This window comes from Lepisma saccharinum, chromosome 10 (assembly GCF_977018435.1).
Source record: "Lepisma saccharinum chromosome 10, izLepSacc3.1, whole genome shotgun sequence".
In the NCBI taxonomy this organism is placed as follows: Eukaryota; Metazoa; Arthropoda; class Insecta; order Zygentoma; family Lepismatidae; genus Lepisma; species Lepisma saccharinum.
In genome coordinates, this window is record NC_139238.1 from 35,276,724 (window position 1) to 35,296,013 (window position 19,290).

The following is a 19,290-nucleotide window of genomic DNA, read 5'->3' on the forward strand; positions in this document are numbered from 1 at the left end:
TGAACAAATTAGTTTGCTTAAAAACCCTCTACAAGTAATTACAAAGTATTAATACAAAAATTCTTCTACATATGTTTGTTTTAAAACACATTTTCTTTTTTTAAAATTTGTCTTCTATGAAGTGTACAAGCCCTATCATGATTAATTATTATTGATATTCTGATTTGGATATGGAACAATAATATCTCAGTGGATAGGGATTTCATTACTTGATATTTGGGCAGGCTATGTTGGAAACCATAATTATTTTTGTTTACATCTTCAAACAACTGATAACATGAAATAAATAATGTTTGTGTTTGCAAACATATTATGCTATGTCATACTTAGGACAAATAATAGATATTTGTGGCGCAGTGGTAGCATCGTCGCCTTGTAATCAAGGGGTCCCAGGTTCGATACCCGGTGGAGGCACAAGTGGTTCGGGTCCCACTTTAAACTGTAGGTCCAGTCCCGATTAGCCTTACTGTGCATAAAGTGGACTTAAAACACAAAATCAATCAATCAATAGATACGTGTAGTAATCAAATGGTCTCAGGTAAGATTCCTGCTAGGTACGGCCTCCCTGATGGTGCAGTGGTAGCGTCGCCACCCGATTTCAATACCCGGTAGAGGCACATAGTGGTTCGGATTCCACTTTAAACTGTAGGTCCAGTCCCTATCTGATTAGCCTTACTGTGCATAAAGTGGACTTAAAGATCCAAAAAGGAACGGCAATTTCAGTGCCGATTAGCCTGTCTGAGCATTAAATCAACGTTTGAAAAAGACACTCGAGAGCTCTTAGGGCTGCTGGAAGTTTTTAATTAATACAAAGTAGTGAAAAAACACAAAATGGAAAGTGAAATCTTGAAAACATTCACGCTGAATTTTCGTATTTATTTATTTATTAGCGTTCAGGTCATATGTCTAACAAGCTGATCTTTCTCATATATTACCAAGAAAAGATTTTTAATTCACTAGCATCTTTGACATGCTCATTTTTTATTCATTTTGAATTTGTTGTTTTACATATAGCTATCACTTTCAAGGAGAAATATAAGTAGTCAGATGCATGTGTAAGATTTCTCCTACAAATGAAACATACAACTTATGAGCTATGCTCACATTTGCATTTGATAGTTTTTATCCATTGTGTACAAATTCTGAATAAGAATTCACTAAATAAACTTCATTAAATTTTAGGAACATTTTTATACAAGGTTTCTATAAATATTTTGAAGTCGCTGATTTTTAAAAATGTACAAATAATTATGTACCATCTCACGATTTACATTGAAACTTGTAATCAGTTGATTTCATTTACATTGTACAGAGTGATCACAAAGTCCCATTACCCCCTATCGCGTGTCCACATCTTCATAGATGGTTGCATTGTATTAATGTGAGATCATGGCAGAGGACAACTCGGAGGTAGTGTGACTATTCGTTATGATTTAGTCATTAGTGTCTGTGTAAATTTGCCGTTGCGTAGAAACGAATTTTCGTTTCGTCTCCCTCTCTCTTAGCATCACGTGTTCTACCCTGCTCGAAAACCTTCGCTATTGTTGCCATATTGTCATTCCATTCCTGGACACACTCGCGCAAACTTCATTGAAAACAATTGAACAGCGCTCCAGCTCGCGGTTCCCACCGGTCAGCAGGGACGGCAATGTGGCAATATAGCACGGCGTAGTCGTTGCTTCTTTTATGCAGTGCATGTTCATTGGCTAGCTAGTAACTAGTGTTGCCAACTGTAATAATGAAGCACTATTTCTGTCACGGAAGGGGAAAGCAGGTAAATTGGCGGTGAGTTTTGTTGGATTGGAAGCACCATATTTTTATTTTATACTAAGTATTTGACCGGTTTGACGTTGTGTGCGTGTATTGCGTGTGTGTATGTAAAAGTGTGTGTTTGCTAATGAACGTTAAATTCCATAATGCCTCCAGTTCTGTCGAAGTTGAAATCAAAAACCTTGCATAGCCAAGCTCGGGAAATTCTAAGCAATTCAACTCTGGCTCCGGCAGGTGTTCTTGTAGAAATTGCATAGAGGAGGCTGTCATTTTTGCTGCTTAATGCGATACATATTGTTTTCTGTGTTAAAATTGCCATGCTTTGATGGGTGACCAAGTTCATAACAGGGCCGGCGGAAGGGGAGGGCGAACCGAGCGGCAAAATTTGAAGAGAAGAAAAAAATAAGCCTATTGAAAACTGTGATCGAGCGAGATATTCTTTTGCGCTGAATAGTATTGAAATAGCATAAGAAGTCTCATTATTTATTTTATATTTTGATGTTTTAGTTAGGAATATATTGATTTTCAATTTTCCGTTGCTGCGTAATGACCGGGGGGGGGGGTCGAAATAGAGCGGCATCTGCCGCCACCTCCCAGGGAGGCAAAATGACTAGCGCCGGCCCTGGTTCATAACAAAAGAAAAAGCCGCGCAGCTTATCGTCTAGTGGCAGTATATGTACTTGTTATTGTTGTCGAAGCGGGCATCCTGTGTAAATGTACAACAAAGGCAACCGACTGTCGCAGATCTCAGAGAGGAAATAATAATACTGTTTGAGGAGGAGTGTTATGGTGCAATTGTAGCGGTTTAACACGTTGGCATGTTATTATCTGCCGTTGCAGTTCCATACCAGTGTATACGGGTTTTGGGAGTGAAAAGTTAGAACGCCACCAGTGCATTAATGCAATGAAAAATAATATATACGTATATATTTTTTTTATTTTGTTTGAAATCACTCAAATAAGGAATCGTATGAAGAAGTCTTCTTTGCAGCATTTTTGGTAATTGTACTTATGTGTTAGTTCATATTTTGCGAATTTTTAGTCCATATGTATGTAGCTACATACAAAGCCACTTGTTAGTACATATTAATCCTAGTCCTGGTATAATGCATGACGTTTAAAACTCAACGTTAGATAGACCTGAATTCTCTAATTTTATTGTTGTACGTAACAGCTGTACATCGGAGCACTGCAGCGATTTTTCTATCTGCTCCATTAGCAACACTGCTTTCGCGCATCGCACGGCAGAAATAGCTGTGCTGGACTCTACACCATCATTTTCATTATCACAACGTTGTTCCCCTACATACAACATTCATCATAAATACAATATTCATACAACGTTGTGGCAACGTTAGTGTGTTGACTGGGTAGCCAGTCCATTTGAAACAAAACTCCAAACATGATGCTGACAAGACAATGACAACTCCTGCATCAGGCATCAGCACATGTAAGAATTCATCACCAAAACATGTAGGATTTAAGTAGGGGTGTGAAAGACAAGACAGACAATTTTTGGTTGTTACCACGGGATTTTTTTTTTAAATCGCGATTTCCGGGACAGGAAAATTTGCCAATTCCCGATTATCGGTACGTACATGAAGTGTCCGAAATTTCCTGACACTACTAAAATTATTAAAACTCTGGAACCCCTCAAGTTGTTTTTTGCAATTCTGGAAAAAAAACTGTTAATTTCAAGAAATTCATGCACTTTTGTACAGAAATCATCGAAAGTTAACCGCTTTTAAACACGATCATTTGGAATTTCCGGACTTTTCGGGATCTCAATGCCCAAAGTCTGTGTCAAAACGAATATCTGACCCCTAAATGTGCATACACTTCGACACAAACACCATTTGATGTGCAATGAACAACGAAACCAAGTTGATGTTGTTGTACAGGTGTAAATGAGATGGATGGAAGTTTCTAGCAGTGAAAGATTTGGAAATTATTTAGCGTGAAGCGTTGTGATTGTGACTAGAGTGTATGTGTAAACATAAAAAGGACCGAGGTGTGAAAGAAGTGAAGTAGTTAATCTGAAGACACCTTTTTTCAAAGCAGACATACATACAAGCTTCACAATTGGTACCTGTGAAGTACTTTTCCCGCGACATGACGACGTCGGTGGAATTAAGTTCATATCGTGATCAACATTTCAAGGTAATAGATACTATCTTTTGAACTGTATTTGGTGTTTGTGTGTATATTGGTTCATAATTAATAATGCGAGTGTCTAAAGGATGGAAACTTAACAGCATTCAACTGAAAATTTTGGTGTGCAATTTTAAGCGATTACTATTTTGTACAGAATGGAGGAAAATTTTTCATCATATAACATACTGGATTTTGAAAGAATACACACACACACACACACACCAGTCAGTATAAGTACATGCTTCATTAAGTTTTCAAGATTGCACGCACGCACAGTATACTGTGTAGTAGGTGCCATGCCCTCGTTAAATTTTCTTATGTTAAATGTATGTCTTATTTGGTTTGTGTTATGTTAAATGTATGTCTTATTTGCTTTGTTTCACGCAGTGGGATCTTAGAGAATTTAAACAAGACTTCCAACAAAGCTCAAGTCAACAGCTACAGTACCTATTGCGTTATTCTGATTTCATCGTATTCCTGCATTGAAGTCTTTACATGTCCATGGACCTCCGAAAATAGGAAGGCGCACACCATGGGAAAAGTATACACATAATTTCATTTCGGTTAGAGTAATTTTGTTAATAAACGCGTTTCAGGATCATCATAACGTCAAACTGAAAGAAAGTTTTTGGCACAAGTTCTGGTATAATTGCACAATATAGAGAATATTTACAATTCCTTTCATACTTCTCATACTCACTAAATATGTAGTCCTGGTAACGTATCTAGAGTTCAGATGTGGGGGTCACCTGTAAAAATTGTACACTTATGTCTATACAGGGTGTACCAGAAGTACCATTACCCCCCCCCCCCCTTTTGAATTGTAGACAAACCTGTGAAATATTATTTTAACAGCATGCGTATGATGAGAGGATGGTATACCATTAAACCAGACCAATGACCACTATTTACTCCAGAGGATCTGTGTGCACATCACCATTTTCATGGCACAGTATTATTTGCCTCCAGGTGTGATGTGAAATCCTCTGTAACATAAGATGTCAGATCTGGATTTTGGGGTGGCCATTTTAAGAGAATTCCTCAATGATGTGTTCAGAGACAAACGGATTGGATGAGGATCATCAAATTTACCAGCACCTTTAAAATGGCCTACCCGAAGTCCAAATCTGACATCTTGTGATAATGTGCAATGGGGACACATCGGTAACAGTTTCATACATTGGAGACACATTTCTTCATTTTTACAGAAGAAAATACTTACGGAAATGAGTTTCTCTAAGGTTTCCAACATTAGTCATGGAATTTTCTTTCATCACGGTATCTATTTGACTGGGAAATCATGTCAGTGTTTCCAACCCCGCCTTTTTTTTAACTATGCTTTCATAACCTAACCAAACCTAACCTTATCGGAATGGTTCGTGGGGCTACCCGTGCATAATGTACAATTTGCACACGTGACGAACACGATAGTAGGTATTTTTTGGTGAAGAAGGTTGGAAAACACTGATATTCGAAAACAAAAGAAGCGATATGATTCACAAAGTAAGCGATATCGCACCGTTACGTGCATTCGGTAGCACTTAGATAAATGTGTTTTTTTCAGTAGAAAAAGTGTTTGTTTTCATGTAAAAAGAAGCATAATGCCACCTTGAACTATGTTCCGCAATACACAATTGGTAAGTACGAACCATGCACAACACAAAATATCTGAGTTTAATGAGTCTCCGATCTATGAAACTGGTACCGACACATCAAACAGAAAGTTAGGCAAGCTTAGTTAAAATGGTACTAATTTGCTATTCCACAAACAGATTTCTTCATTTTTACACAAGAAACTACTTACGGTAGGTAATAAGTTCCTGTAGCATTGTCTAACATCTGGAAGGTGTTTTCTGTCATGTGGGAATGTATCATAGCGGAAATTCATTATTTTTGTTGAAAATTAATTCTCCGATGCACAATAGCCTTTGGCCCGTACACCTCCGTAGATTACTGTGTGTTGTGCTTGTGTTTTGTCGATTGCAGGGTTTCCAACCACGCCATTGTTTTCCGAAAAGATGATGTGTCGTGGATGCGTGGTGAAATTCATACTGGTTGTGGAAGATCCACTGCATTTTGTAATTGGGTACTTGAAAAACGGGTAGCCCAACAAACTATTGACGGTTAGGCAAACATAGTTAAAAAAATTTTCGTAAAATAATGCGAAGAAGCTTAAAAAAAAATCACTTGAGTATTTTTTGGGTTATGAAGGTTGGAAACACTGCATCAACAAAACACAAGCACGACACGTGATGATCTGTAAAGGTGTACGCGCCATACTGTTTCTTACGGAAACGAAACAACTCAAATAAAGAAGTACTCGTAATGTGAAAAATTGACATTACTTTCATCAAAGAAAATGTGAATACACCTTCAAGAATGTTCCGTGAAGCAGATAGGTAAGTACAAATGTTAAAAGTGACGAAATGAAGAAGTTACATGTGTTTGTGGAATAGTAAATTTTTACCGTTAAAATTTTGTTCGTAAAACAATCCGATACAGCTCTAAAAAAAAATACAGTTTTAATCTCCAGGAAACGTCAGAAATTCGTTTATTTTCTTATTTTTTACATTGGTACTTACATAATCTGCAGTGTCGATGATCAGTGGTTATGCGGTGTAGCAACCTTCTTCATCAAAAAATACATACTTTCGTGTTACTGATTTTGTATTTTTTTCCAGGTTCGAAAAACCCACGAAACATGTACGGATAGCCCCATACACCATTCATAAATATCCCCATGAACCATGTACGTAGCCCCACACACCATTCATAAATATCCCCATGAACCATGCACAGCAAAGTTAGGTTAGGTTAGGCAAACATAGTAAAAATTGTTATTCAACATCAGAAAGATAATTCTGCAACATTTACACAGTTACAAAACCGCGTGGTTAGAAACTACCCGGATGTTACATCATCAAATGCACGCAAGATTTGGTTCACGTAATAGAAGGACATAGACGCAACAGTTTTCGTGCATCGGAGAGACATTAATCTTGAAAAATACATGATTTACCGGCCATATAAATTAAACGATGGGGAAAAACACTTCCATGACCTTTGGAAAGTCTACGGAAAGTCAGTTCGGTAAGTACTTTCTCCTGTAAATTTGAAGAAATACGTTTCTCGGAGATTAAACTTTTACCAAAATAAAAATTAACTATTTTCTCGATTTCCACATGTGACCCTCGCATTTTAACAACAGATTCGTGATTAGAAGGCCAAAATTAGTTAGTATACCAAATATTAACGAAATTAGAGACATTCTCTGTATTCTGCATTCGCTCCCAACTTCTTGCATTACACATACACTCTTCTGTGAAGGTCTCAGATCTTCAGTTATCATAAAGTTGCTGAAAGAAGTTACTACTTTTTGAAGTTCCGAAAAGTTCAATTTATCGGTAAAAAAAAAAGGAAGTAAAAAGTAACTTACGCAAGGATCCATTTTTTCCACCGACAAAGCATAAAGCATTTTTCGTTCATATAAGAAAGAGAAAGTATTGTTACCACGCCTTGAATAACATAGTGTGGAAAACTGCACTGTTCTGGGCTCTGGCTGGTTCCACTCGAATATGATACCACTAGAGGCGCTGGTGTCGGTACAGCTGCATGGCACTCATCTGCTTATAATGGAAATAAATGGAGTTTTCGCTGCAACGTCTGATTCTTTTACATGAAGCATTTCTATGAATGTGATAATTGCTATGATATTTGGTACAGTGGTCGCGAAGATATTAACGAACATTCTAGACAATGGCCACGTCCTGTTATCGTAATATTTTAATTAATAATATGGGAGAAAAAATACACGTGGAATGCTCTTGGTAACTAAATTTTTGTGTATGAATTAGGTTCATTATTATTATCGCATCATTTCTTTTGAAGATATGCACACTGAAGCATTTGTATTTTTTATATTTACTGTCTCCTTTCTTCCGCTTTAAGCTAATCGCGGCGATGATGATAATGATGATTGCATGAAACGACAAGGGAAAACCCACAAAACTTCCTTAGTGCCATCGACATGAGTGTAAGGAAACTTTCAGACCAATGGGACATGCGACACGGGATGTTTACACTCATGTGACTAGTGACACAGACACTTCCAGAATGTAAAACAGCATTCATTGTGCATGAGGGTCCAAACATCAAACGACATGTTCATATGGTGTATTTGCGTGCTGCTTGTTACTTCGGCAAAAAGCTCCTTAAAGGAAGACCGAAGTGACACGCTACAGGGGGAGTTCCCAACTAAGTGGCAAGCAACATGGTGCCTCCAGTCTATTAGCAAGCAGTTGCTGCTAATTGTGCGAACAACAGATCTAGGCGACACGATAAACCGCACGTTACAACAACAGATCTAGGTGACACGATAAGCCACACGTGTCGCTCAAACTGGGCCATTTTCTCAATAGCTTGCAACATGTTGCCGTGGTTGGTTGTTCGCCCATGCACGATGCAATGAGTGTCTTGCTTTAGGGAGATTGCACACCAAAGCGACATTTATTGCTTGAGGATTTCACCAACCGAACGCTGGCCAGTGCTGTCCGTCATTCTGCTACGATGTGATATGTTGCTCTTGATTGGCTCGTTTCCAAGCGACATGTGTTGCCAGTTGCTTTTGTATGTCGGTTGTCTTACACCAAAGGAACCGTGTCGATTTGCTGTGAAATCCCCATATTGTTTATCGCTTTGGTCTAAAATTTCCTTGAGGAAACTGTGAAGTCAGAGCTTGTGTCCCTACGGTTCGGAAGGCTGCATTGATTGATTACCGACTGCTAGCTACGAAGCGACACTTGGGGTTTCTTGTCTTGGTATGAAATATCTTACAGGTTACTATTTATATTCAACATACTACACAATCCAACACCTGTTTCTTCTTGTGTTACGCATGGGTCATTGCACGTCAGATCGAGCAGGGCCTCCATGTCATGTTTTTGATTTGGATTAAATTTGGCATGAAGGTTCAGTCATGTCTGGAAGACTTGTATTTCAAATATTAGGTTCCTCCGAGAAATAGTTCTAGAGTTATAGCCTGTGGAAGAAGGTGGTGCGCAACAGAAAATGTGATGCAAATATGAGAAATGAGCCTCAGAGGTAACTTCAGGACTCGATAACTTTGGAGCCTCCCCGATGGCGCAGTGGTAGCATCGTCGCCTTGTAATCAAGGGGTCCCGGGTTCGATACCCGGTGGAGGCACATAGTGGTTCGAATTCCACTTTAAACTGTAGGTCCAGTCCCGATTAGCCTTACTGTGCATAAAGTGGACTTAAAACACTAAATCAATAACTTTGGAACTATTGATCACAGCCTAGTGATATTTACACACCAAACAACCTCTCGCAAAGGAACACGTGTATTGCATCAAAATACCCTCAGCTTGTTTACGTTAGCAAATAAAATACCCCAAAATATGCCTTAAAAAGCAAGTGTCAAAAAATGCATATTTTGTGTGCCTGCTGTTACAATTGTAATCCAACCAGGAAGGTGGCATTAACTTTTCTAGGAACCCTATTGTGAGTTCACACATTATGTTGCCTCCATATATATTATTATTTTCCTGTAGTTTACGGTTATTACAAGCATAAGAAAACAGTTTTTCTTTGTGACGTTTCAGGAGAACACACGCTTCTTTCATCAGACATTTATTTTCATTTTGACTAAAGATACAGTTATAACAATGGTTAGTAATTTTTTTAAACAAAAAGAATCTGTTATATAATGGATGTTGTCAATGTTACCTTGTTGTAATGTAGCAACTTAACTGTGAAAAAGCAGTCTGTTTTATTTTTATTTCAGATTTTTTTAAAAATTATGAATCCAAAATATCATCAGGTAATTCAAATTCATCATTGTTTTCACAAAGTCTCTTGATGTTTTCTGTTACATTAAATTTGAAAGATGGTGGCTTACTCCATTTGTCAAAAAGAAAACTCCATACTGGATCTATGTTACCATTTTCATTATTTAATTTATTCCAGTGTTGTTCTGCAATTAACGAAGCTTCTCAGACATTCAACTCTGTGTTTCCCGTTAATCTTTTTAAAACCCTTCTTTTTTTAAAAAAAAGTATGAATCCAAAATATCATCAGGTAATTCAAATTCATCATTGTTTTCACAAAGTCTCTTGATGTTTTCTGTTACATTAAATTTGAAAGATGGTGGCTTACTCCATTTGTCAAAAAGAAAACTCCATACTGGATCTATGTTACCATTTTCATTATTTAATTTATTCCAGTGTTGTTCTGCAATTAACGAAGCTTCTCAGACATTCAACTCTGTGTTTCCCGTTAATCTTTTTAAAACCCTTCTCTTTTTAATAAAATGCTTCTCTTCGATGATATGAGTTGACAAACCTGTTCTTGGGTTTAGATTTATAATGTCCAAATCGTGTTCGTGCCATCTTATTGCCATTTTCCTTGCTGTTTGTCCCACATAATCTGTTGAACATGAACAACTTACATTATATATTCCTGTGGTTTCCACATCTGGTAGAGAGTTTCTCATTTTGAATTCATTAAATGTACATTCCAAACTTCTTGGTGATTTAAAAACAATTTTGAAATTAAAACTTCTAAAAATTTTTGCAATTTTATGTGAGAATCCCCTGTGGAATGGAATGCACACAAATTTCTTTTCAACAGATTTTTCATCTTTGTCTGTATTTCTCTTTTCCTTTAGTTTTATTGCAACTTGTTTTTTGATTTGGTTTATTCTGTTAGTGTGAAAGCCATTTTCTTTTGCTATATTAAAGAGCCTTTCTTCTTCATTTTTGATATCCTCATTATTAGAACATAGTCTTTGTGCTCTCAGGAAAAAAATTAAAAATATGTTATCCATTGTTATACTCGAATGTTCTGATTTGGCATGGATGTATTTTTCCCCCGCTAATTTTTTCCTATGGACTGATGTTTGAATTGTTGAGTCAGTTGTCTTAATTTGCAGATCAAGGAAAGAAATTACATTGTTATTCATGGGTTCACAAGTGAATTTTATGCGACGATGTGATTCATTTAACAATTTAAATACATCAATGATGGTGTTCTCATTTTTAGCAATAATTAGCACATCATCTACATATCTGATGTAGAGTTTGATATCCACACCTATCGCATTAACAATTGGAGATTCTATGTAATGAAGGAAAATGCTGGAGATGATTCCGGATACTGGGTTTCCCATTGATAGACCATTACTTTGCTGATACAGGGAGGTTATTGCAGCATGCCACCGCTTCAGCATCGGCCGTTCCGCGGACTCTTCATGCAACAGGTGCCGGCAAATTGCGTAACAGATAGCCCGTAACAGAAACCGCTTGTTTTGTAATGTTTCCACTTTTCACAATTACAGTTACAATTACAATTGAAATAAGCACGTACCTTGTCGCACGGATGCAGGAAAAGGTGTCCTCCCAAATACAAATATTTCCGGCACCTTATTTCTGACATCTAATCTTAGATTAGACATCGCTACTTTATCCTCAGTTGACAGAAAGGGAAGACAGCATCCCGGCGCATAAAGCAAACCGAAAGCGTAAAATGATATTTAAAAGTAATAATAATGATGATCACTAACCTCCTGTGTTATAAGAGATGTTGAAAATGACTTCCTTCAACAGCAATACAACACGTTTCTTAGGTTCAAGAGATCCTGTCTATCGTAATCCCTGACCACTTTTCTGCAAGAATTCGTTTTCACGTAATTATCGTACATAAAAACTCTATGTTCAAGACTATATTTGTTTAACGACATAAGTAATGAATGAATAACAATTAACACACAATAAAGCACTAGCACACCAACTCAATAACACAGTATAAACAAAACGCGTACTGATAAACGCGAACAGAAGTGAACATGAATGAGCGTAGACTCACTGTCTGGTAGCCGACAGTGTTGCTAACCATTTTTCGGCAATGTCCCTACAGACGTAGTCAAAATGTCCCTACAACTGACCAAATGTCCCTACGCCAAGTAAAGTGACTAAAAAAAAAAACACCTCATGAGCATGCAAACAGAAGATAAAATATACACATTTACTTACCAAATCTTTCTGCTCGGTGCTTCCACAATTAATGAAGGAGCGAATTTACAATACAGGACCTCTCCCCGATTTTTTGTAATATTTCGCATACTCACTAATTGAGGCCTCCTAATCACGAATTTGAAGTTAAAATTTGGGGGGTCACGTGTAGAAATTGCAAAATAAGTGACATTGAGTGGTCCGCGATCGGCACGATTGCTTATTATTTACCGGAAGATTTTGTGTTTCCAATACTTAAAAAACGAAATATACATTCCTGATATTACTACGACCCCAAATTTTAACTATGTTTGCCTATCCTAACCTAACCTAACCGTACCTGAATGGTTCGTGGGGCTATCCGTCAATGGTTTGTTGGGCTACCCGTGCATGTTTTTTTCGAGCCCAAATTTTAACTATGTTTGCCTAACCTAACTTAACCTAAACTTACCGAGAATGGTCAGTGGGGCTATTCCTGAATGGTTTTGCGGTAATTGTGATTACGAACCGATAAAAAATATTATTTTCGTAGCACTTTAACGGCAAACGTTCATCATCGAAGGCCATTTTCGTATCCTGCAATTTTATGATTGATGTACTGTTGCCAAATTTACCTGTAATCAAATCAGTTCTTCTACATCGTGATTGTCGCTGTCACATGTAAGCACGTTCTTTGGGCAATATACTGAAATCCATAAGTTTATTAATTAGCCCACAGCCATCCTCCTGCACACTCCACCTAACAATCTGTACAACATTAACAACTTTTTTACTGTTCTCTTCCGCCATTCTTACACGATCCATGCTCTCCAAGTATGAAATCAACAGTGTGGCAACGCTGTAGACAGCGTAACTAATTTTAATTTGTTCATATCAACAAATATGGCTACCATACTTGTATACGGAGAATCATTGCGAGAATTGAAAAGCTTATTTTACAACTTCTACACGTTAATGAACATTTTTTCCCCCTCACCCCAACATGTTAACTTGAGATAAATAATCACGAATAATTATTTCGTGAGTATAAGACGTAGCATAGAAATTACAGAAGGGTCCGGTATTGTAAATTCTTGCCTTAATGAATAATAGGGGTGTGCTGGACAGAATTTTTTGGGTCGGGACGGGATCGGGACGGTAATTTTTTTAAATCCCGACATTCGGGACTGAAAAATTTGCAATTTCCCGACCACCAAGTCGGAAAATTTTCTGGACGGGAAATGTTCGAAATTTCCCGAAGCACTGGAAATCTCGAATTTTACAAGTCATTTTCACTTTAAGTGATTGTTTTTGCATTTCTAGAATAAAAACTTACAACTTTCGATAAGTTCCAGAAACTTACAAGGCAGAAAACGTCGAGAATTAACGACTTTTTAAAGTAAAGAATCCAGCACACCCCTAATGAATAACGTTGAGTCGTTTACTGTTGATTATGTTATTTGAAGTCATACATGCTGCTGCTGTGAAGAGATAGATGTTGGTTGGTGATGCTGTATTTCCTGCATTCTTTAACAATTTTGGTCCCATTTTATTTCCCTTTTTTGTTTTTGTATCACTTAACATTGAAAATATTCTTTCCGTTTCCGCGTTAGAATGCGGCAATGTTAGCACTATTTTCGAGAGAGTGGAAATGTTTTCAAAAAGGAACTTGCCTTGAAAGTTTTTGGTAACCGATAACATGTTCCAAAATTCTGATGGAGATCTGTTAGTTAGTTCTTTTTTCTCCTCCTCGCTAAAGTATCCAGATAAACTAATTCATAAAATGTAATTTACCAAGATTGAAAAAAGTACCTACGTTTTCCCTCATTTGGCAAAATCTGTCCCTACGTTCCTACGCGGGCGAAATTTAGTGAAAAGTCCCTATGCGTAGGGACATGTCCCTACGGTTGGCATCACTGCCGACACGTGCAGTATGAAGCGCCATCTCGCGGCTGACAACTCACCCAACCCCCGATAAGCTGCAGGCGCTGTCGCGACAACTGAGAATAAAGTAGCGATGACTAATCTAAGATTAGACGTCAGAAATAAGGTGCCAGAAATATTTGTATTTGGGAGGACACCTTTCCTGCATCCGTGCGACAAGGTACGTGCTTATTTCAATTGTAATTGTAACTGTAATTGTGAAAAGTGGAAACATTACAAAACAAGCGGTTTCTGTTACGGGCTATCTGTTACGCAATTTGCCGGCACCTGTTGCATGAAGAGTCCGCGGAACGGCCGATGCTGAAGCGGTGGCATGCTGCAATAACCTCCCTGTATATTTTGCCATCAAATATACAGTAATTGTAATTTGCACATACAGTAAACCATCGAACCATTTCCCATGATTCTACTGGGTTAACCTTCATCTCAATAAGCCATCTGTGTAATACATCTGTGGCATCTTCTATTGGGACAGTAGGATATAAATTTTCAACATCAAAACTTGCAATACGATACTCATTATTCCAAACAATATTTTTTAGTTTCTGTTTCACTTCATATGCATTTTTAACACTGAATGGTGTTTGTTGTTTAATTATACCAAGTCTTTCAACTAAATATTTGGATAGTTTGTATGCAGGATGTGTGAAAGTTGCAATGATGGGCCGTATTCGAGTTCCCGGTTTGTGAGTTTTTGGTAGTCCAAAGGCAATCGGCAGGGTTGAATTTTTGACAATGAGTTTTTTCTTCATTTCTCTTGGTATCGTGATACTGCTTTCAATTACTTTCTTTACCTCATTTATTATTTTAGTTATAGGGTTTCGAGAGGTTTCTGTGAAATTGTTTACTTTGAAACATTCTTCCATTTTTTGTTTATAGTCCTTAATTCGGATAAGGACAGGTTTATTTTCCTTGTCCGATTTTATTAAGAAAATGTTGTTTTCTTTCAACCAGATCTTGAAACCATGAACTTTTTTTCCCCAACCTTATATGCTCTTTCTCCCGTTCCGTGTATTTTGGACCTCTGTTATTTCTTCTGTTGTATTCAAAACTTAACCGTTCATCAAGAGCATCATGTGTGAGACTTCGTAATTTTCTCTTTTCCTCCTCATCATCTAAGAAATTCAGTGCTTTCTCTATTGAAATCACAAAATCTTCCTTGTGTATATAAGCACTACCAACTGAAAATTTCATTTCGAATTGAAAAATTTCTATATCATCAGGCACCTCAATATCCGTAAGATTTATAAATAATCTATTGTCAATGTTCTTAGTTTCTATTTTACCAGTGACATTAACTGCTTCCCTTCTTTCATTTATGTTGTTGTATATAACTTGTTCTTCTTGAATTAGCTGGTAGAATTTGCTATCAAGTCTCCTTTCTGAAAGCTTGATGTAGTGTTCTACAACTTGTTGTGTAGCTCTGTTTACTTTATCCCATATGAGTGGATGCAAGGAATTTGACAGTGATATGTGGAGATCATGTGTCTTTCGAGAAAGGCTGTCCAATTCTGAGTACGAGTCCCTGATTAGTCGTCCTATCATTAACATTTGTAGCTTTCCTTTAAATTCACTGGTGTAGTAAAGGAGCGTGTGTTCTCCTGAAATGTCACAAAGAAAAACTGTTTTCTTATGCTTGTAATAACCGTAAACTACAGGAAAATAATTCTATAATGCAAGCAATGCGTACATACAAGAAAAAATCCATATATATCACTCAATCCATATTATATGTGGTTGAATATGCAAGAAATTGAAAAATCACCAGAAAATGGTGAATTTTTGAAATGGTGTAGCACAAAAGGGACAAGAGATATCCAAGCCAAGTTGCATACAATACATAATTTGACTTTTCTCTACATAATTAGACCTTCCTCTAATGTATGTCAAAATTTCAACTTGTTATGGCAAGGCTCTTGTGCACAGTAAAGGTAGACCCCTAAAAGACCAGCACGTTTTCAGTGGGAAGTTTAAAATTAAGCAAGGTTTTAAATTAAGTTTATATCTCTGTAACTACGAATGCCATAGTATTATAGCTTGTTTCTTTCAGTACAGTCTCAGCTACGCCTATTGTTGAAAAGATCCAATTTGCACTAACCAAATAGAAGAAGAAGAAGACAAAAGTTAATAATCTTATTTTATCTTTACAGAATTTCAATTTCGTCGGGCCCCCACGTAGACAACGCCAGGACGTGAGATGTCAAAACAGCTCCTGCATATTGCCTAATATGTATTTCATTCTCTTAGCCAGAATTGTGCACCTACTGATGACACTTTTGTAGAAAAATATTTTCTAATATAAAAGTCATGCTTTTTAACGGGAAATTCAAAATTCCAAAAATTGTTATCTCAGAAACTATGAATCCTAGACTTAAAACTTATATCTCATTTTCTTTCGTACACACTAGACAATACACCTATGGTCGAATAAACTTAATTTTAATTTATCAAGAAGAAGAAGAAGATGAATGTTAAATAAAACTTAATTATTACAAAATTTAAATTTCATCAGGCCCCCACGTAGGCAACGCCAGAACGTTATGGATTAAAATGAAACTTGCATATTGCCGAATATATGTTTCATTCTCGTGGCAGGATATCTTCTGATACTTTGGGAGAAAAAATAAATAAAAACATATAATTTTTAATGTAAAAGCAGTATTTTTTTCTGGGCAAATTGCACCCACTCCGCCCCTCCCCCAAATATATTCAGAATCAAATTGAACTTTACTAAATACAAATATAATGCTTAAGGCTCTTTGTGTAGCACTCAAGACATGTATCTCTTAAAATTGCCTGAATCACAGTATGGTCCAAAAGTCCAAAAAAAACAAATGTAACGTATTTCACGTCTCAGCATTTATTGTTTAAAAATTTATTGGGACAGATGACCACTTTTCTGTATCAATCGCAAAATTAGGCTTCAACCTCGCAAAAAATCACTAGAAAAGTTGGTTGGTTGATTTGGTGTTTTAAGTCCACGTTATGCACAGTAAGGCTAATCGGGAGTGGACATACAGATTAAAATGGGATCCGAACCACTATGTGCCTCCACTGCTATCGAACCCAGGACCCCTTGATTATAAGGCGACGACGCTACCTCTGCGCCACTAGAAAGGTAGTAGACGATTATTTGCAGTTCTTTAGACATACATTAACAGGGTGAATTGACTATCATAGGACACCCTTTCATTTCAGAAAAGGAATGGATAATTAAATATTAAAATGTTCACAGAAGTGAACATGAGGGTACTGTACACTCACTACGTCTGGTAGCTGACAGTGTTGCTAACCATTTTTCGGCAATATCCCTACAACTGACCAAGTGTCCCTATGCCAAGTAAAGCGACTAAAAAAACATCACCTCATGAGCAAAACAGAAGATAAAATATACACATTTACTTACCAAATCTTTCTGCTCAGTGCTTCCACAATTAATGAAGGAACGAATTTACAATACAGGACCCCTCCCCGATTTTTGTAATATTTCGCCTACTCACTAATTGAGTCCTCCTAATCACGAATTTGAAGTTAAAATTTGTGGGTCACGTGTAGAAATTGCAAAATAAGTTAAATTGAATGGCCCGCGTTCGGCACGGCACGATTGCTCATTATTTACCCGAAGATTTTGTGTTTCTAATACCTAAAAAACGAAATATACATTCCTGATATTACTACAACGTAAAATTTTAACTATGTTTGCCTTGCCTAACCTAACCTTACCGAGAATTGTCAGTGGGGCTATCCGTGAATGTTTTGCGCTAATTGTGATTACGAACTGATAAAAAAATCTTATTTTTGTAGCACTTTAACGGCAAATGTTCATCATCGAAGATGCCATTTTTGTATCCTGCAATTTTACGATTGATGCACTATTGCCAAACTTACCTGTAATCAAATCAGTCCACACTCCACATGTTCTACATCGTGACTGTCGCTGTCACATGTAAGCACCTTCTTTGGGCAATATACCGAAATCCATAAGTATATTAATTAGCCCACGGCCATCCTCCTGCACACTCCACCTAACAATCTGTACAACATTAACAACTTTTTTACTGTTCTCTTCTGCCATTCTTACATGATCCGTGCTCTCCAAGTATGAAATCAACAGTGTGGCAATGCTGTAACTAATTGCGAACGTCAATTGTTCATCAACAAATATGGCTACCATACTTGTATACGGAGAATCATTTCGAGAATTGAAAAGCTTATTTTACAACTTCTACACGTTAATGAACAATTTTTTCACTTCACCCCAACATGTTAACTTGAGATAAATCATCACGACTAATTATTTCGTGAGTATAAGACGTAGCATAGAAATTACAGAATGGTCTGGTATTGTAAATTATTGCCTTAATGAATAATAGGGGTGTGCGAGACAGAATTTTTTGGGTCCGGATTGGAATTTTTTAAATCCCGAAATTCGGGATGGGAAAGATTTGCAATTCCCCGACCAAATCGGGAAATTTCCGAAGCCCTGGAAATCTCGAATTCTACACGTCATTTTCACTTGAAGTGTTTGTTTTTGCATTTGTAGAATAAAAACTTAAAATTTCCGATAAGTTCCAGAAACTTACAATCCAGAAAATGTCTAGAATTAACGACTTTTTAAAGTGACCATTCGGTATTTCCCGACTGCTCGGGATCCCGAAAAGTCGGGAAGTCATTTCCCGGAATTGGGACGGGAAATTTTTTTCCCGATCCCGGTCCCGACTTTTCGGGATCCGCACACCCCTGTTATGTTATTTGAAGTCATACATGCTGCTACTTCTGTGAAGAGATGGATGTTGGTTGGTGATGCTGTACTTCCTGCAGTCTTTAACAATTCTGGTCCCATTCTATTTCTCTTTTTTGTTTTTGTATCACTTAACATTGAAAATATTCTTTACGTTTCCGCGTTAAAATGTGGAAATGTTAGCACTATTTTCGCGAGAGTGGAAATGTTTTCAAAAAAGAACTTGCCTTGAAAGTTCTTGGTAAGCGATAACATGTTCCAAAATTCTGATGGAGATTTGTTTGTAAGTTCTTTTTTCTCCTCCTCGCTAAAGTATCCAGATAAACTAATCTATAATTACATTCCAAACCGAGAACGAAGAAAGTGCAACTGACTGGCGAGTAAGCTTCGCACCTTTGCACAATAAAATGTTATTTTCCAAGATTGAAAAAAGTCCCTACGTTTTCCCTCATTTGGCAAATCTGTCCCTATGCGGGCGAAATATAGTGAAAAGTCCCTATGCTTAGGTACATGTCCCTACGGTTGGCATCACTGCCGACAGCTGCAGTATGAAGCACCCTCTCGTGGCTGGCAACTCCCCGATAATCTGCCGGCGCTCTCGCGACAACTGATTAGATATCAGAAATAAGGTACCAGAAATTTTTGTATTTGGGAGGATACCTTTTCCAGCATCCTT

At 37.3% G+C, this 19,290-nt stretch overlaps 1 protein-coding gene across 1 annotated transcript in view; it reads left to right on the plus strand.

Moving 5' to 3' along the window:
• The first annotated feature begins 3,648 nt into the window (after positions 1–3,648).
• Cbp20 (cap binding protein 20) overlaps positions 3,649–19,290 on the plus strand; it is a 61,590-nt gene continuing 45,948 nt past the window's right edge. The window contains exon 1 of the mRNA XM_083130433.1: positions 3,649–3,930. Within this exon, the coding sequence (XP_082986559.1) occupies positions 3,883–3,930 (48 nt within the window). The 5' untranslated portion in view covers positions 3,649–3,882. The remainder of the gene's footprint in view (positions 3,931–19,290) is intronic.